The sequence below is a fragment of the Saimiri boliviensis genome, chromosome 4 (genome assembly GCF_048565385.1).
Source record: "Saimiri boliviensis isolate mSaiBol1 chromosome 4, mSaiBol1.pri, whole genome shotgun sequence".
In the NCBI taxonomy this organism is placed as follows: Eukaryota; Metazoa; Chordata; class Mammalia; order Primates; family Cebidae; genus Saimiri; species Saimiri boliviensis.
Genome location: NC_133452.1, coordinates 31,351,275 through 31,372,414, shown reverse-complemented (window position 1 = coordinate 31,372,414; position 21,140 = coordinate 31,351,275). Strand labels below are relative to the sequence as shown.

Below are 21,140 nucleotides of genomic sequence, written 5' to 3'. Positions count from 1 at the left end.
TATGGAAAATAAGATCTAATTTGTAAAAAAAAAGTTCTATATTTTAACGTGTTTCATGATGAACAAGTTAGCAATAGCATAATCACTGGTCGTTCTACATACAGATAACCTGTAAAGGCATGACAATCAGAAATCTGTCAGCCGGGCGCGGTGGCTCAAGCCTGTAATCCCAGCACTTTGGGAGGCCGAGGCAGGTGGATCATGAAGTCAAGAGATCGAGACCATCCTGGTCAACATGGTAAAACCCCGTCTCTACTAAAAATACAAAAAAATTAGCTGGGCATGGTGGTGTGTGCCTGTAATCCCAGCTACTCAGGAGGCTGAGGCAGGAGAATTGCCTGAACCCAGGAGGCGGAGGTTGTGGTGAGCCGAGATCGCGCCATTGCACTCCAGCCTGGGTAACAAGAGCGAAACTCCGTCTCAAAAAAAAAAAAAAAAAAAAAGAAAGAAAGAAAGAAATCTGCCAGTAGCTGCTGATGATACCTCTCAAATTTATTGCCTTGGGCAGGAAATTCTATGTAGGTGGAACATAAAAACAGACATTGTCTATTGAATCATTTTCTTTGAAGTATGGTTTGAAATACGAAGCAGCTTAATAATACTCATCATTGTCATTTGGGTACCTGCTATGAGCCAGGCACCGTGCTAGGGGTTTCACAAACATTAATTTACTTCAACCTCACACCAACTCTCCAAGACAGGTAGAGTGACTAAGTAACTTTATCAAAACCAGACCCTTTGAGAGTGAAAGGGGGTGCAACTAATAATTACTCAGAATAACAGCTGTACACCAGAGCTGTCCTAAGCAAACCAGAACATGTGGCTTATATCTCTTTACAGTTGAGGAAACTGAACGCCACAGACAAAAGCAACTTATGCAAAGCCACTGAGCTCTGACAGGTGGAAAAGCTGCCCCAAACCAACACTCTCAAGCATCATGTTAAATAAGCCTCCTGTGTTTACAGGTATGGCAGCAAGGTTACTGTTTTTTCTTCAAAGTCTTCCTTTGACTTAAATATTTCTTATCAACAAAGCCTAAAACAGAAGCTGACATGCCAGTTCAAAGAGTAACAGGAAATAGGGAAATTTCTCTCTCTATCACTCCTATTAAAGCCAACTGTTGACTGCCAAAAATGCATCTCTTTAGGGGTGAATTTTATACAAGAGACTGCATAACTCAGGGTTGCTATCCTTTCCGCTGTGACAATGGGGACTCTGTGAATGTTTCTCAGATTCAGTGAACATACCATCAAATATAACCTCCAATAATGACAGGTGGAAAAATTCCCTGTCAACTCAGAGCACGTATTTTGGCACTGATAACTGACCTCCCTTCAAATGCAAGAGCCTCTTTGGCAGTAGTTGGTATATGCTGAAAACTGAAAAGACAAAAAAGTCAAAAACAGAACACAAAGCAATGGCATACTCTTTCATTCAGAGTTGAAGAAAAAGGTATTTTCTGGAATGTCCTTTTTCTTCTTCTTCTTTTATTTATTTATTTTTTTTGAGACAGAGTCTCACTCACTCTGTCGCCCAGGCTGGAGTGCAGTGGCACAATCTCAACTCACTGCAACCTCCACCTCCCAGATTCAAGCAATTGTCCTGCCTCAGCCTGAGTAGCTGGGACTACAGGTACATGCTACCATGTCCAGCTAATTTTTATATTTTCTTTTTTTTAAATTTTTATAATTTAAAACAGGGGAAAGTGTGAGAAACAGGGTTTCGCCATATTGGCCAGGCTGGTCTGGAACTCCTGACTTCCAGTGATCTGCCCACCTCAGTCTCCCAAAGTGCTGAGATTACAGGCATGCAGCACCACGCCTGGCTTATTTTCTGGAATTTCTGAATTGCTTTGCCAATAGCACTTTTTTTCCCCGTGCATCATACTTATGTTGAGATGATAAGCCTAACATATACAATTGGAAATACTTCAAATGATTTTCTTCTTGCTACACTATATTCCCACTTTGAACATCAAAAATATGTGTGGATCTCATTAGCAAAATACCTTTCTTCGTACCATAATACAGGGAGTCCTACTTGGTGTTTCACATTAGGATAATGAGGATAATTACTCTAGAACAGTTAGCCAGAGTAAATAACCAGAATAGATGTCCTCTAGGTTCTCTTTTCTAATTTATATGTCCTTAACCTTTGCCTTATCAGCAACTCGTCTTAAACACATAATGGATTTTTAATATTTGTTAAATGCAAATTAGATGCTTTCTGTAAGAAATACCACTTTAGATGTCAATTAATTTGTTAACTCATGTATCCCTTCTATATAGTCATTGCTATTTGTACCCCTCCCCTCAACACCTACTAGGAAATATAAAAGGTTTTCCAGATCAAATTTCCCCTCCAGACTGACTTCTATGCACTGTATATTTCAAATGATCCCAACTGTTAGGGTGATCTTAAGAACATGAATCACGGTTAGAGGTCTTAGTCTTAACACGGAAGACGATATTGCTGGCTTGGAGCCCCTTTCAACAGTTACTGGATTCCCACCTGATTTCAAATGATAGCTTGATGATCCATGAAATCCCATGAAGATTTAGGTCTATTTGTAGACTTCTACTCGGTTTTAAATATTTTGTCCTACCAGTTTGTACATTCAGCTGCCACACTGGAGGAATCCCTGACTCTATGCTCTCATACCTGGTCAAGGCAGCTCTTCCTTATTGCTCTTTCGTTTTACAGCTTTCCTAGCTACAAACTTTAGATTAAGCTTTCTTAGTCTTCACTCTCCTCTTGTCATCCCTCAAAGTAGCCTCAGATCAAGACAAAACAGAACAGTCTGTAATCCCAGCACTTTGGGAGGCCAAGGTGGGCGGATCACCTGAGGTCAGGAGTTCGAGACTAGGCTGGCCAAAATGGTGAAACCCCATCTCTACTAAAAGTCCAAAAGTCAGCTGGGCGTAGTGGCATATGCCTATAACCCCAGCTGCTGGGGAGGCTGAGGCACAAGAATTCCTTGAAGACAAAAGGCAGAGGTTACAGTGGGCCAAAGTCACGCCACTACACCCCAGCCTGGGCAACAGAGTGAGTGAGACTCCCTCTCAAAATAAGAAAGACAAAACAGAACAAATCTACTCACATTTTTATTGGTATTGTGTTAATCTTATAAATTAACTTGGGCACTTAGGCAGAATTGATAGCCTTTTGATATTAACTCCTCTGAGGATGTGATATGTCTTTTCAGTTATTCAAATCTTATTTGTGTTCTATAGTTTTTGTTGTTGTTGTTTTTGAGACAGAGTCTTGCTCTGTCGCCCAGGCTGGAGTGCAGTGACACGATCTTGGCTCACTCCAACCTCCACCTCCTGGGTTCTCCTTCCCTAGCCTCCTGAGTAGCTCAGATTGCAGGTGCACACCACCATGCCAAACTGCTTTTTGTATTTTTAGTAGAGATGGGGTCTTGCCATGTTGGCCAGGCTGGTCTTGAACTCCTGACTTCAAGTTATCCACCCAACTTGGCCTCCGAACGTGCTGGTATTACAGGTATGAGCCACCAGGCCTGGCCATATTGTATTTTTTAAAGTTTCTTTCATATAGAACTTGTCCTTTTCTTATTAAATTTATCTGTACTTTGTAATAGCTGTTTTAAATAGATTTTTCCTGTTGTATCTTCTAATTTGACTTTGTGGATATGAAACATATTGATTTCTATATATTAATTTTATACCTTACTATATCATTGAACTCTTTTATAGAATTTTTGTAATATTATTTTCTTGGATTTATCTAGTATATAGACTTAACCATGAACAAAGAGTGATAATATAATTTCAATCTTTCTCACCTCTGCACTTTTTATTCTATAGCTTTCCTGATTGTGTCGGCTACCTCTTCCCATACCATGCTAAGTGGTTATAATGACAGTGAATGTCCTTCTCTGGTATCTAATGGGAACAGCCCATTAAAAATTGTTGGATTTGGAGGACAAGGCACATAAACCTTTTTAAGTCCTGTTGTATTTTTTTAAATCAAAAATGGCTGTTAAATTGTACCAAATAACTTGTCAATATCTACAGTTTTGACTATATGAAAGTTTTCTCTTCAGATCTATTAATATTATTAATTTATAATTAGATTACCTAGTATCAAGCATCTTTGCATTACTGTTGGAATAAACCCAGGTTGATTTTGGAAGATTTCTTTTAATCAGCCGTTAGATTATGTTTACGAATGTTTTATTTCTGATCTCTAATGCCAATATTCATGAGCGAGACTGGCCAGTTAATTTTCTGCTTTGTACTGTCTTTGCCAGGATTTGGCATCAGTGTTAAACTAATTTATTAAAAAGAACTGCACTTTTCTCCTTTTTCCCTTTGCTTTGAAAAAGTTTTAAGCATTGGACTTATCTACTCTTAAAAATCTTTGGTAGAAGACCAGCCCCACTCAACATACATGAGACCATCTGGGCTTGGCATTTTAAATTTCTTTTTCCATCATAATCATGCTGGTAAACTATTTACTCTTTTCTAGGGTCAGTTTTGATACATTGCATAAATTGGAAAATCAGTGTCAAAATTACCTATGTATCTCCCATCTATCAAACTATGATTTATATCAGTCCTCTATATCTGTGGGTTCTGCATCTGTGGATTCAACCAACCATGGATTAAAAGTATTTGAACAAGGCTGGGCGTGGTGGCTCACGCCTATAATTCCAGCACTTTGAGAGCCTGAGGCGGGTGGATCACGAGGTCAAGGGATCAAGACCATCCTGGTCAACATGGTAAAACCCCGTCTCTACTAAAAATACAAAAAAATTAGCTGGGCATGGTGGTGCGTGCCTGTAATCCCAGCTACTCAGGAGGCTGAGGCAGGAGAATTGCTTGAACCCAGGAAGTGGAGGTTGCGGTGAGCGGAGATCGCGCCATTGCACTCCAGCCTGGGCAACAAGAGCGAAACTCTGTCTCAAAAAAAAAAAAAAAAAAAGTATTTGAACAAAAAATAAAAGAATGGCTGTGTCTGTAACTGAACATATACAGACATTTTGTGTCACGATTCCCTAGACAATACAGTATAACTGTTTACAAAGCATTTATACTATATTAGTTATTATAAGTAATCTAGAGATGATTTAGTATATGAGAGAATATGCATAGGTTATATGCAAATACTATATCTTACATAAGGGACTTGAGCATCCATAGATTTTGGCATTTGTGGGAAATTCTGGAGTCAGTCGCCCATGGATACTGAGGGATTACTATATACAATTTTTATTCCTAATCACAAAATTCTCTGCTTAAAAAATGTGTTAGTGATTTCCCATTAGCTGTGCAATAAAAGAATTCCTTCACTTAGCACTGCCCCTCTGGGGGCCCACCTCAACCTCCCTCCACCAGCACTCCTGTTATCATTCCTGGTGAACTCATCCATAGCATGGCCTGTCTAACACCTGCCTGAATCCTTCACAGCCTCACTTCCAACCTGCCTCGGTTGCCTACTCCGTGGACATACACTCTGACCTACCCATTGCAGGATGCCTGAATTGAGGTTTTCAAAGTGTTTCAAAAATTGGTAATCCTACAGAAGTTGCTGAAGGTGCAAGAAAAAGAAAAGAGTCAAGACTATGCCCAATGTTTCTGACTTAAGTAACTGGTAGAATGGAGTTGTGGTTTACTGAGGTGGTTTTGTAAAACTATGAAAGGAGGGAGGGGGGTTGCTTTGTTTTTTCTTTTAAAGGAAATGTGAGAATCACATATTTGGATTTGGACAGGTGAGACACCTGTAAGACATTTCAGTGGAGATGGACAGTATGCAGATAACTGCATGAGTGTGGACTAAAGACAATATCAAGGTATGGTACTTAGAGCCATGGGACTCAATAAAATCACCCAAGGAGTGAGCCTGTTACAGAGTAGCAGGGGTACAAGGTTTGAGCTCCAGAGTTAAATCAACTTTTAGATATTTGAAAGAAAAGAACTATCAAACAAATGACTGAGAGGCAATGGCTAGTGAGGGAAGAGGAAAACCAGAGTGTGTCGTGTCATAAGAGCCAAGTACTCTTAGAAGAAAAGAATCATAAACAATGTCAAATGTGGAGAGGCTGAGTAAGATGAGGCCTGAGAATTAACTATTAAGTATTAGATTTGGCAACGTGGAGGTGACTGGTCGATTTAACAAGAGTAGTTTAAGTGTGCGTTGGGGATCAGTTTGTTTGGACGGGCTTCAAAAGAGACTGTGAAGAAAGAAAGTGGAGATGGTAAGTCTAGACAGCTCTTTGGATATGTTTAATTATAAAGTTGAACTGAACAATGTGGTAGAAATTTGAGGGGGATGAAAGGTCAAAGTAGGGTTTCTTCAAGATGAAAGAAAATACAACATGTTTGTATAATGGTGGTTATGATGCAATCAAGACATAAAGTTGATTAGGGCTAAAAGAGAAGAACAAATTGCAAATACAAAGTCCTTGAGAGGTTGGCCTTATTCATCCCACTGGAAATGCCTGACCCTGATCTAGGTGCTTGTATCACAGCAAGGCAGAAGAGGAGTAAGGACTGCTTACCCATCACAATGGCGGGAAAGGGTGAGTCCATAAAGGAGGAGACGTAGTAAGTTTGATGGGTTTGGTGTTGAAAAATACGATCCCTGATTGCTTTTATTTTCCTAATGTAGCCAATGAGTCTGTTTTTTCTTGCTGCAAAAGAAGATATGAGACTAGGTAATTTATAAAGAGAAGAGGTTTATTTAGCTCATGGTTTTGTAGGTTGAGAAGTTCAAGGGCATAGCCTTGGCTTCTGGCAAGGGCTTTCATGTTGTGTCACAACATGGTGGAGATGATCAAAAGGGAAGCAGACATGTGTAATGAGGGGAAGATCTGAGGGGCTCCTGGCTTTATAACAACTGACTCTCACTGGAACTAATCTATTCCCACCAGAACCAATCCCACCAAGAGAGAGGACAGAACTCACTACCAAGCCAGAGAATAGCACGAAGCTATTCATAAGGGATCTTCCTTCATAGCCCAGACACTTCCTACTAGGTCCCAGCTTCCAACACTGCCACAGTGGGATCAAATTTGAACGTGAGTTTTGGTGGGGACAAACTCAATCCATATCCAAACCAAGCAGACGGGATCTGCAAGTGAAGCAGAAGAAGTTGTGTTTGGAGATTTGAGAAGGTGTGAAATATTACTTGGGAGAGTGGAAGAATGCACTGATGAGTTAATACAGGACTGCTAGGCAGCACTTGAGGCTTGAGGTCATTTATTTGCAGTGAAACACACTCGCATTCTCTAGCCTTAGGCTTTAGTGCAAAGCAGGGAAAAGCTTGATCAAACAGGAGTTGGGACTTTGCCAGGAAAGTGGCAGAAGGGAAAAGGAGTCGGCAAAGTTGAAAATGTGTGCAAAGAAGTGAGTACACTCGCAGGCCATGTAACGTAAGCTGGGGAAGGATGAGTGTGGACATGAAGAGGGAAGGATTAATGGGTGAGAATTTCTCAGAGGGTCAAATAATTTTTGTAATGAGATTATAGAGAAACCAAGCTAGAAAAATAACAGGTGGAGTTACCCTCAACTCTTCTTTGTCCTGTAACGTAAGCAAATCCTGCAGGATTCACTTTCCCAAATAAACCTAGAAACCCCACCACCGCTACTCTGGGCCCAGCCACGCTTGGCTGTCGCTTGCCTGGATTACTGCAATGGCCTATTGTCTTGTCTCTGTGCTTCTCTGCCTTCCACTCTCTATGGTCTAACTTTCCTACGGAAAAATTCCATTAAATAATAAATCAGATCATATTACTTCCCTGCTCAACTCCTCCAGTGACTCCTCCTATCACCCAGAAGCAACTAATCCAAAATCTTCACTGTTGCCAATTAGGTCCTATGTGATCTGGTCCTCGGTTATTTCCTCCAAAGTCATCGCCACTCTTCCCCTTGCTCAGTGCCCACCTGCTCTGTTGTGTGACTATTGCTCTCATAGGATAACTAGAATAATGTTTCCAGGCAGTCCCATGTGTGATGTTCTTTTTTTAAAATTTTTTTATTTTACTTTAAGTTCTGGGATATACGAGCGGAACATGCAGGTTTGTTACATAGGTATACATGTGCCATGGTGGTTTGCTGCACCCATCAACCCATCATCTAGGTTTTTAAGTCCCACACGCATGAGGTATTTGCCCTAAAGCTCTCCCTCCCATTCCCCCCACCCCTCGACAGGCCCCGGTGTGTGATGTTCCCCTCCCTGTGTCCATATATTATTGTTCAGCTCCCACTTGTGTGACGTTCTCATATGCCACTTGATGGTCTGCTCTAATAATGATGACTCTCAGAGTCCTTCTTGGACACTCAATCTAAAATGACAGTCCTGTTGCTCTAAAACTCTCCTTACCATTGTTGTATTGACCTTGATAACACTCGTCACCACCTGGTGTTGTATAATGCTTGTTTGTTCCCCATGATCTGCCCTTCAGTAGAAGGGGCTCTGGTTTACTCGATGGCTTCTCAGCACCTAGAACAATGCTTGACATATTGGCAGGACTGAATATTTACTTAGTAAATGAATAAGAGGGTGGGCAAGATGGCAGCCACGCAGTAAGGTCAGGTGTTCAGCCCTCCTTACCGCTACCTGGTCTTCAATCTTACTCCTTGTTTCTGATGGGGACTCTGGAAGCAGTAGTTACACCTGGGCACCAGGGGCAACCTGACAGAGGCTGAAGGGCTGCTGGCCACTAACCTGGCCCTCGCAGTCAGCATCGCCCTTCTGTCTGTCTACTTCCTGCTTTGGCAGACCCTGGTGCTGTGGGCAGACTGGGCCCTCAGCACCACGCTCCTGGTGCTCCATGGCCTGGAGGCTATCTTGCAGGTGGTGTCCATCGCTGCCCTCGCCAGGGGCTTCTGAAAAGGGCTCAGAGCAGGGAGACCCAGGGTGGGAAAGCTAGCGAGGAGAGCAGACCTAGGCCACTGGAGAGCAGCTGCAGTGCTTCAGTGCTGAGCGTCGGTCCACTAACATCTCAGCAGCATTTGCACTTAGTGCTACACACATTCCCCGTGATTTTTTTTTTTTTTCCATTTCTAGATTCACTATAAGTGATCCTTAAAAAGCATCTAAGCTGTTTTTTTACAGTAGCTTCCCTTCATCTGTTTTTATTGTATGTTTTCTATGTTTGGAATAATTACATTCAAATAGCTAGATTATTTTCTCTTCACCTTTTTTTTTTTTTTTTTTTTTTTTTTTTTTGAGACAGAGTCATGGAGTCTGGCTCTGTTACCCAGGCTGGAGGGCAGTGGAGCGACCTCTGCTCACTGCAACCCCCGCCTCACAGGCTCATGCAATTCCCCTGCCTCAGCATCTGGAGTAGCTAGGATTATAGGCGCGTGCCACCACACCCAGCTAATTTTTGTATTTTAAGTAGAGACAGGGTTTCACTATGTTGGCCAGTATGGTCTCAAACTCCTGGCCTCAGGTGATCTGCCCGCTTTAGCCTCCCAAAGCAGTGGGATTATAGGCATGAACCACTGAGCCTGACTCTCTTTAACATATTTTTTAAATAAAAAAATGTATATGCCTCCAAAAAAAAAAACAAAAAAGAATAAACTGCTTGTCTAAAAAGCTCACAGAGAGCAATCTTATTCTACTCCCCATGTTCTACATAAGGATATTAATGCCTTAAAGGGGTTGTGATGCATCCAAAGAAACAGAGCAAGTGGCAGAACTAAAACTTGCAATTGGTCTCCTAACTCCAGAATGCCACTGTCTCTTAACCACCCACTTCCTCATCATTCACACAACTATTCTTTTGGTCTCAGTCCTCAGTGGCCTTTCGCCTGTTGTAACAGCCCCATAACTATTCTTCTTACACACTTTACCTTCACCTAATCCCTCCTCCATTTCCTCACTACCCAAGTCAAAGGAATTTCTTTTACACCTAGTACTATACGCCCAAAACTTACAACAGCAGGTTATATATATTACTCTTTATTCTACTTAGTTCTCCCTACCCTGTAGCTGTAAAATCCTTAAGGCGTGTACAGATAGATATCTTACTAATCTTTGCATTTTGCAGAATCTGGTATCTGATACATCACATACACTCTTTTTTTTTTTTTTTTTTTTGCTGTTGTTGTTTTTGTTGTTTTGCGATGGAGTCTGGCTCTGTTTCCTAGGCTGGAGTACAATGGCATGATCTCAGCTCAGTGCAACCTCTGCCTCCCGGGTTCAAGGAATTCTCCTGCCTCAGCCTCCTGAGTAGCTGGGATTACAAGCATCATACCCAGCTAAGTTTTGTATTTTTAGTAGAGACGGGGTTTCACCATGTTGTCCAGGCTGGTCTTGAACTCCTGACCTCAGGTGATCCACCCACCTCAGCCTTCCAAAGTGCTGGGATTACAGGCGTGAGCCACTGCACCCGGCCCCACGTACGCTCTCAAGCAACATTTACTGCATTGGCTGCTTTCTGTTTCTGAAACGTTCGTCCAGAAATGAATGATTTTCCTGTTTCTAAAACATTCTTTCAGAAGCGCTCATTCTTTCAATCCCAATCACCTCCATGCTGAGTAAGGCCTATCCTTTTCATTTAACATTGCAACTGCCCCTCCAGTTTATTTTACTCCAGAGCACATGCCACTTTCTAACAGAGCAAAATTACAGTCATGTGCAGCATAATGACATTTCAATTCATGACAGACCACGTATATGGTGGTGGCCCCGTAAGATTACAATGGAGCTGAGAAATTTCTATTGCCTAGTGATGCCGCAGCCATCATACCACAGCACAACACATTACTCCTGTTTGTTGTGATGCTGGTGTAAACAAACCCACTGCCCTAAGAGTCATATACAAATATGACATGATTGAGGCCGCGGGCAGTGGCTCATGCCTGTAATCCTAGCTCTTGGGAAGGCCAAGGCAGGGGGATCACCTGAGGTCAGAAGCTGGAGACTAGCCTGACCAACACAGCGAAACCCTGTCTCTACTAAAAATACAAAAATTAGCTGGGCATGGTGGTGGGTGCCTGTTATCCCAGCTACTCGAGAGGCGGAGGCAGAATAGCTTGAACCTGGGAGGCGGAGGTTGCAGTAAGCTGAGACGATGCTATTGCACTCCAGCCTGGGCAACAGAGCAAAATGTCATCTCAAAAAACAAACAAACAAATACGAAACAATTATGCACAGTACATCATACTTGATAATGATAATAAATGACTATGTTACTGTTATATGTATTTATCATACTATACTTTTTGTTATTTTAGAATGTATTCCTACTTACGAAAAAAGTTAACTGTAAAAGACCCTCAGCAGGTCCTTCTGAAGATATTCCAGAGAGGGTATTGTTATCACAGGAGATGACAGCTCCATGGGTGTTACTACCCTTGAAGAACTTCCAGTAGGACAAGATGTGGAGTGGGAAGACAATGATATTAATGCTCCTGACTCTGCACCCTCTGTGGCCCAAGGCTAATGTGTGTGTTTGTATCTTCGTGTTTAACAAAAAAGTTTAAAAAGAAAAACATTTTAAATAGAAAAACTGTTAAAGAATAAGCATATAAAGAAAATACCTTTGTACAGTTGTACCATGTATTTGTTTGTTTTCAGCTGTGTTATTACAAAAGAGTCAAAAAGTTTACAAAATTTAAGAGCTTATAAAGTAAAAAAGGTATAGTAAGCTAAGGTTAATTTACTAGTAAAGAAAGAAACATACTTCTTTTTTGTAGAGATGGGGTCTCAGTTTATAGCCCAGGCTAGTCTTGAATTCCTGGGCTCATGCAATCCTCCCACCTTGGCCTCTCAGAGTGCTGAGATTACAGCTGTGAGCCACCAAAACTGGCCACAAAAATATTTCTTTATAAATTTAGTGCAGCCTAAGTATACAGTGTTTATAAAGCCTACAACAGAGTACAATAATGCCCTAGGCCTTCACATTCACTCACCACACTCACTCAATCACTCACCCACCCACTCACTCACTCACCCACTCACTCATCACCCACCCACCCACTCACTCACTCATGCACCCACCCACTCGCCCACCCACTAACCCACCCACTCACTCATTCACCCACCTACTCACGTACTCACTCACCCACTCACTCACACACACCCACTCGCTCACCCACCCACCCACCCACTCACCCACTCACCCACGCACCCACCCACCCACTCACACACCCACTCACTCACGCACCTACTCACCCACCCCCCCACCCACTCGCTCACCCACCCACCCACTCACGCACCCACTCACTCACGCACCTACTCACTCACCCACCCACCCACTCACTCACTCATTCACCCACCCACTCATGCACCCACTCGTTCACCCACCCACCCACTCACTCACTCATTCACCCACCCACTCACTCACTCACCCATCCACCCACCCATCCACTCACTCACTCATTCACCCATCCACCCACCCAGAGCAACTTCCGGTCCTGCAGACTCCATTCATGGGAAGTGCCCTATTCAGGTGGACCATTTTTCATCATTTCTACTGCATTTTTTATTGTGCCTTTCCTATGTTCAGCTACACAAATATCGTTGTGTCACAATTCTCTAAAGAGTATTCAGTACAATAACATGCTGTAGCCCAGGAGCAACAGGCTATATACCAGGAGGATCACTTGAGCCCAGGAGGTTGACCCTGCAGTGAACTGTGACTGCACCACTGCACTCCAACCTGGGCAACAGACTCAACAGAGTGAGACCTTTTTCTCAACAAAAACAAACAAACAAAAAAAACCACACACAAAGAAACAGGCTGGGTGTGGTGGCTCAAGCCTGTAATCCCAGCACTTTGGGAGGCCGAGGTGGGTGGATCACGAGGTCAAGAGATCAAGACCATCCTGGTCAACATGGTGAAACCCCGTCTCTACTAAAGGTGCAAAAAATTAGCTGGGCATGGTGGCACATGCCTGTAATCCCAGCTACTCAGGAGGCTGAGGCAGGAGAATTGCCTGAACCCAGGAGGCGGAGGTTGCGGTGAGCCGAGATCACGCCATTGCACTCCAGCCTGGGTAACAAGAGCGAAACTCCGTCTCAAAAAAAAAAAAAGAAAAGAAAAGAAACAACACTAACGAAAAATGAAGAACCAAACATTTTCTCTGGCAGCGAGTGCTGCAAGATCCAGTCATGATGAATAAGCAAAAGGATGGAAAATGTGCTCTAAGATCATTCACTGAATTGACTATGCGGGGTAGCAAGGGGCGTTTTGATGCTCCACAGAATCAAGAAATGAAGAGGTTAATACAACACTGAATGAGGTAGCTCAATGAGGAGAATGTTAAGGAAGGAAGGAAAGAAGGCAGGGAGGGAGGAAGGGGAGGCAGGCGGTTAGCTATTACAATGGTATAATTTGTTAGGTGTAGTTAATTAGTATATAATAATGTCTAATTAATATATATTTGAGAAAATAAGATAATTTGATATTTTATCCTAAAACCAATCTCTTAGTAGAGATTGCCTTGGGATGACATTCAGATCTAATGATTTGATATTTTTCTAATATACTTCAACTTGGTTCTACGTATTTAAGAAAAATAAAAGTTACCCATAAATATCTCTAACGATATATTCCAAGGATTTCACAATACTTTTAATGAAGAACAATTATTAACCTGGTTTGGTTTTTTTTTTTCCCCCCGAGACACATTCTCACTCAGTTGCTCAGGCTGGAATGCAATGGTACAACCATGACTCACTGTAGCCTTGACTTCCCAGGCTTAAGCAATCCTCTCACCTTAGTCCCCTGGGGAGCTGGCACTAGAGGTGCACTACCACACCCAGCTAGTTTTTGTTCTATCTGTTGTAGAGACAAGGTCTTGCTACATCACCCAGGCTGGTCTCGAATTCCTGAGCTCAAGCGATCCAGCCACCTTGGTCTCCGAAAGTGCTGGGATTACAGGTGTGAGCCACCACGCCCAATCTAACCTGGATTTTTAAAAATCACAAAAGTAACAAAAATTTATAGCAGCCAAGAAAGTTAAGATTTGAAAGTGGCTATGTACTTTTGTAAGAGCAAATAGACGAAAGCCAAGATGGCAGACACTGTAACCTGGTGAGGGTTGGCAGGGAGCCCAGAAGAGAGCTCTCCTCCCACACACACCGGGCAGGTTCTCCCACTGCCCAACTTCTCCCCTTCTCAAAAAGAAGGACCCTGTGGGCCCCAGTGAGACCTGTCAAGGGTCCTACAGTCAACTTTTCATTCTTGTTCTAGTGATGCCAGTGCCAGCAAATTGCACTAAGGTCATTATTAAGGAAACATTTGTGTTTACTGTTATGGCATGTTATGTCATAGAAAGGATGACTTTTATATACATTCCCTTATACACTGCCATTTTCTTCAGACTCATTTTCTGCAGGATAGGAGCCTGTTTTTGTTTGTTTATTTGTTTTTGAGATGGAGTCTCGCTCTGTTGCCCAGGCTGGAGTGCAGTGGCGCAATCTCAGCTGACTGCAACCTCTGCCTCCAGGGTCTAAGTAACCCTGCCTTAGCCTCCTGAGTAGCTGGGATTACAGGTGCACGCTAGAATGTCCAGCTCATTTTTTTTTTTTTTTTTTTTTTTTTTTTGAGTTGGAGCCTTGCTCTGTTGCCCAAGCTGGAGTGCAATGGTGCGGTCTTGGCTCACTGCAACCTCCACCTCCCAGGTTCAATCTATTCTCCTGCCTCAGCCTCCTGAGTAGCTGGGATTCAGGCATCTGCCACCATGCCTGGCTAATTTTTGTACTTTTAGTAGAGACAGGGTTTCACCATGCTGGTCAGGCTGGTCTCGAACTCCTGACCTCGTGATCTGCCCACCTTGGCCTCCCAAAGTGCTGCGATTACAGGTGTGACCCATTGTGCCCGGCCAATTTTTTTAGTATTTTTAGTAGAGACGGTTTTACCATGTTGGTCAGGCTGGTCTCGAACTCCTGACCTTGTGATCCAGCTGCCTCAGCCTCCCAAAGTGCTGGGATTACAGACGTGCCACCGCGCTCGGCTTAAGAGCCTGTTTTCTCAGGGGTGATTTGTCTACACTCTCACACATATCTGGGAGAGGGCTGCTTGGCTGTCGGGGTCTGTGGCAATGGTACAGAGGAGTAGAAACTAGTCCAGAGACCTAACTTCCCTCAGAGTTGAGTGCCATGGTAAGCAAAGAGCTATGTAAGAATTTAGAAATTATTTTCCCATTCCCCAGAAAATCTTAGGATGCTGTCATGACAATGTCAATTTGCTGGTGGACTCTATACACCCAGAAACCATCTGTCTCACCAGGCCCCACTATGAACTTTTCTTCCTTCTCTGAGCATCAGTAGAAGGCTAGCTAAAGTCTGTCTAGATAAACAAAAGTTTTACTATGTAATTCACCTTCTGTTTTCATTTTCTGCTTATGCCAACAAGAGAAAAGTAGAAGTTTTCAAAATTAAAGTTGAGATCAATTTTGAAATGGCTGCTTTATCCATTACAGTAAGAGACTGTCTTTGTATATTTTAAAGGCTCAAAGGATTAATCCAATATGTGAATATGCCTTTCAAGAAATAGGAAAAACATTCTGTGATAAAAATCTGGGTGGGGAGGGAAGGAATAAGAAGTTGTTGATCAAAGGGGACAACTTTTGAGATAGACAGGAGGAGTAAGTTTTTAGATCTACTGCACAGTAGGATAACTACTATCTCTAATAATATATTGTATATTTCAAAATAACTAAGGGCGTAAATTTCAAATGTCTTGCCACAAAAAAATAGGTAAGTACAGTGACAGATATGTTAGTCTAATTATTCCATATTGTATACCTATATCAAATCATCACATTGTGCCTCATAAATGTATACAATTATGATTTGTCAATTTAAAATATTAATTAAAAAATGAAGACTAGGTGCGGTGACTCATGCCTGTAATCCCAACACTTTGGGAGGCTGAGGCAGGCAGATCACCTGAGGTGAGGAATTCAAGACCAGCCTGGCCAACATGGTGAAACTCCGTATCTACTGAAAATGCAAATATCTGCCAGGTGTGGTAGTATGCCACCGTAATTTCAGCTACTTGGGAGGCTGAGGCACGAGAATTATTTGAACCTGGGAGGTAGAGGTGGCAGTGAGCCGAGATTGCGTCACTGCACTCCAGCCTGGGCAACAGAGCAAGACTCTGTCTTAAAAAAAAAAAGTGAATCTAAAAAAAATCTGGGTGAATATTCTCTGGGTGAAATTTAAGGTAGTAATTTCCCTATTGTTTTTTGAGGCCGGGTCTTGCTTTGTTGCCTAGGTTAGAGTACGATGGAGTGACTACAGTTCTAACTCCCAGACTCAAGGGATCCTCCTGTCTCATCCTTCCATGTAGTTGAGACAGCAGATACAAGCCACAATGCCTGGCTTCATTTCCCATTTTTGATTAACTATTATCTTATTTTATTCTCTGAAGTTACCTATTTGAGGAAAAGGATAATAAATTTTGAATAATGTTCTTCAATCAATAAGGCACTTATAAATTGGCCTAATTCCACTGAGAGTTTTTAATTAATTAAAAATGGTTGCGAAACCAAACACTATTCATCAAATCTTTTTTTAAGTAATTCCAGTGTCCATCTACATTGCTTAGTAAATGAAAAATAAAACTATATAAATCAAAATCTTCATACATTTTTATTCTTTCCTATGTATTTAGTACTGAGAAAATTACTTCTCTTAAGAAGTTTGTGCATATCTCCAGAGATGGCAGAGGAAAAGGAACCCCAATATAAAACAGCATCATTAAATGAACTGGCTAGTGCAATAATATTAAGTCAATGCACTGCTTCTATCCTATCTCCATTAATAATACTGACCACCGTAAAACAGTGGGTCTTGCTATTATATCAGAGTTCTTCTTTGTCATATCACTGGGTTCTTGGTCATACGAAAAACCAAACAACAGAAATAAGCCCTTTATTTTTCCAACCAAAAAAGAATATTTGAAATGCACAAATACACTGATTTTATGCCTCCTTTATGAATTCCTTCAATTCTAATCTTACCTTTTTAAAAATTAGGATAATCTTCTATTTTCTGAAAAGCTGCCAAGAATACTGAGAGCTTCTGGTGTATCCTTTACCAAGTTTCCACTTATATTACTCTTTTACATAATTGTGGCACTTTTGTCAAAACCAAGAAATTACCTTGGGACAATACTATTAATTAAAATATAGGCTTGATTTTGATTTTACTAGTTTTTCCAAATATATTTTTTTTCTGTTCTGGGATCCAGTTCCCAGGACTCTGCGTTGAACTTTGATGCTTACCTTTTGATCTGTTTCTTCATCTTCGTCTTGGTAATCATCACAGGGGGAGTTGGCGTTGGCTGCAAAGGTGGGTCCCTGAGAGTAGTACTGAGAACTCCGGTAGCCACCATGCCGCAACTTATCACATTCTGCAGAGGGGGCACACAGGGAGAAGAAGTCCATTAAAAACCTTTACTCCTCTTTGCTTACTTCATATTTAGTCCTCTTCACTTACTTTTTAAAGTTATATTTTTCTAGACATTAATAGGATATTAAAATAATGATAAAAACTAAGAAATATTAAAGTACCTACTACACACTACGTTCCATATTTAAATTAATTAAACATTAATATTAAATAATACTTGCTAAGATAGCATTCAGAGGTCACAACCACCCTGTGAGGTAGACAGCATCAATAATTCTATTTTACTCACAGAACATTGAAGTTTAGGGTAATTACATTATTCACTCTATAATGTTATGCAAGTGAGCAATGGACTTGGAATATTAACCCAGGGTCTTAGTTACTAGATTATGTGATGATATTATTCCACATAAAATTTAAAACAAACAAACAAACAAACAAACAAAAAACAAGCAATTCTCATGCTCTGCTTGTTTCCTAGGCTCATTAGCTGGAAGTGACACACGAGATCACAGGTTATAATGCTCTCATTTTATTTTAATTTCTCAATTTAATTTTGATGTCAAATAGCCTGTAAATGCTGTGTGGAATTTAATAGAAGGTGGGTGCCAGCCTAAGACATCCACTAGTCCCCAGACGAATGCCTGGCATCACCAAGTGGAAGGTACCCAGGGCCATGGTGCCCTGAATCTCAGGGGTACTGAGGCCACTGACTGTGTGGAAAGGAGCACCCTCTCCGAGGGGAAAGCACTGCACGGCGGCTCTCGTGGGTGGGGGACGGAGCCGTAAGAAATCTTCCAATGGCTCCTTCAAGCAGCACATGTACAAAGGAGCACTGGTCTCAAAAACGGATTTGCCACAGGGTTCCTTTAAATATCCAGCTTTCTAAAGGGGCACAAAATGTGTGTGGTTTTGGAAAAGTTTTCTCGTGCCACAGCTTAGAAAACCATGCACCTACAGGCACAGAACTAAACTAGGGCATCTTCAGGGCTCCTTTCTGACATCAGCATCCACGATTCTTCCTCAAAGAGGAGACGGCAGTCACTTCAGTAGAGGGCTAAAAATAGTAGACCAACTTTAAATAAGCCAGGGGATAAAAAAGAAAAGTCCTCATTCTCCTTTGCTACCTCACAGTGGGAGTGGAAGGACAACATTTACAATTTGGAACTGCAAATCAGAAAAAAGGAGGATCTATTAGAATGGCAAGCTAATGAAAAAATACAGATATAATCATAAAATAGCTAACTAATACTACTTCAATTACCTACAGGTTAAAAATTTTGTCTGGGCTGGCAACTACTTGTAATATTGATTAAAACTGTTATTTTAAAAAATGTCTGAAAGTTCCAGGACACATATTTTTAATGAGAATATACTCATATTAATCTAATCCTTTCTAAGAAATATTTTCACAATATCTTCATTTGACAATTTTCATGAAATAAATAGTATGATTAGAATCTATATTCTCACTCTATAGAGAAAATGTTACATAAAGCATGACTAGCAGTTTTCTTCTTCTTCTTTTTTTTTTTTTTTGAGACAGGGTCTTACTCTGTCACGCAGGAGGGAGTGCGGTAGCATGATGATCACAGCTCACTTCAGCCTCAACCTCCTGGGCTCAAGTGACCCTTCTACCTCAGCTTCCTCAGTAGCTGGAACTACAAGGACATGCCATCAAACCTAGCTCTTTTTTTTTTTTTTTTTTAAGATACAGGGACCCACTATGTTGTCTAGGCTGGTCTTGAACTCCTGGACTCAAGCGATCCCTTCACCTTGGCCTTCCAAAGTGCTGGGATTACAGGCATGAGCCACTGCACCCAGCCTGAGGAGTAGTTTCAAACAGTATTTTCTGCAGAGTTCTGGGATTCTGTAAATACTGGATTAGATTTTCTTTAAACAGCTACCTTAAAGCTAAGATTAAAAAATAACACTTGGTTGGGCGTGGTGGCTCATGAGTGTAATCACAGCACTTTGGGAGGCTGAGGCGGGCGGATCATGAGGTCAAGAGATCAAGACCATCCTGGCCAACACGGTGAAACGCCATCTCTACTAAAAATACAAAGTAGCTGGATGTGGTGATGCACATCTAGAGTCCTAGCTACTCAGGAGTCTCAGGCAGGAGAATAGCTTGAACCCAGAATGCAGAGGTTGCAGTGAGCCAAGGTCGCACCACTGTACTTCAGCCTGGGTGACAAAGTGAGACTCTGTCTTTAAAAAAAAAAAAAAAAAAGGAACAACACTCAAGAATGGCTATAATTAAAAAGCAGGGTCAGGCACTGTGGCTCACGCCTGTAACCCCAACACTTTGGGAGGCTGAAGAGGGTGGATCACTTGGGGCTAAGAGTTTGAGACCAGCCTGGGTAACATGGCAAAACCCCGTCTCTAATAAAAATACAAAAAAATTAGCCAGATATGGTTTCACACTCCTGTAATCCCAGCTACTCTGGAGGCTGAGGCAGAAGAATTGCTTGAACCTGGGAGGCAGAGGTTACAGTAAGCCAAGATTGCACCACTGCACTCCAGCCTCAGCTCTGTCTCAAAAAAAAAAAAAAAAAAAAAACGTAAAAAAAGCAACAGATTTTGGCACGGATGTAGACAAAAAGAAACATTTACACACGGTTGGTGGGAATGTACATTAGTACAACTTGAATGAAAAACAGTATGGAGATTTCTTAAAGAACTAAAAATAGAATGACTATTTGACCCAGCAATCCCACTACTGAGCATCTATCCAAATGAAATCATTATAGAAAAAAAGAGAGCTATAACCATATGGTCATTGCAGCACTATTTGCAATAGCAAAGTCATGAAATCAACCTAAGTATCCATCAATAGTTGATTGGATAAAGAAAATGTGATAGGTACACATCATGGAATACTATGCAGCCATAAAAAAGAATTAAGTCATATCATTTGCAGCAACCTGCATGGAGTTGGAGACCATTATCCTAAGTGAAATAACTCAGAAACAGAAAATCAAATAGTGCATGCTCTCATCTTCTTAGTGGGAGCCAAACAACTAGTAGAACACATGGTCACACCGATGGAAATAGACACTGTGGACTCCAAAAGGAGGGAAAACAGAAGAGGGTGGTGAGGGTTAAAAATTACTTATTCCACGGGTGGTCACGCCGGTGGCTCATGCCTGTGATCCAAGCACTATGGGAGGCCGAGGCAGTTGGATCACCTGAGGTCAGGAGTCAGAGACCAACCTGGCCAACATAGCAAAACCTCGCCTTTACTAAAATTATAAAAATTAGCCATGTGTGGTGGCGGGCACCTGCAATTCCAGCTACTCAGAAGGCTGAGGAAGGGAACTGCTTGAACTCAGAAGGTGGAGGTTGCAGTAAGCCGAGATTGTGCTACTGTACTCCAGCCTGGGGGACAAGAGCGAAACTCCATCTCAAAAAAAAAAAAAAAAAAAAAAAAAAATCTACTGGGTACAATGTTCACTGTTTGGGTGATGGGTACACTCAAAGCCCAAAGCTCTCCATTATACAATATACCCATGTAACAAACCAGCACATGTACTCCCTGAATCTAAAAAAAAAAAAAGACTCAAGTTCAACAGTTTTATATACCAAATCTTCATGACGAAATTCATTTATTAACTCATGCTGCTAAATTAACTTTCCTGTGGTCCTAGAAATAAAGCTATTCCTACAATCTCTGTAAAAGTAAAGTCTCCTAAAGATCAGAGTGCAACGTGTAAAATAAACCAATATAAACTATTACCACTTGCAGCTACATATCTATGTAATTCAGCGTTTCCAAATACTTTACAAATATTAAGAGG

General features: G+C 41.5%; 1 protein-coding gene across 7 annotated transcripts in view; it reads right to left on the bottom strand.

Moving 5' to 3' along the window:
- NHSL1 (NHS like 1) overlaps positions 1-21,140 on the bottom strand; it is a 276,841-nt gene that overhangs the window by 33,617 nt on the left and 222,084 nt on the right. For all 7 annotated transcript variants that reach the window (XM_010337559.3, XM_039467645.2, XM_074397388.1 and 4 more), the window contains one exon: positions 17,214-17,341. In XM_010337559.3, the coding sequence (XP_010335861.3) occupies positions 17,214-17,341 (128 nt within the window). The remainder of the gene's footprint in view (positions 1-17,213; positions 17,342-21,140) is intronic.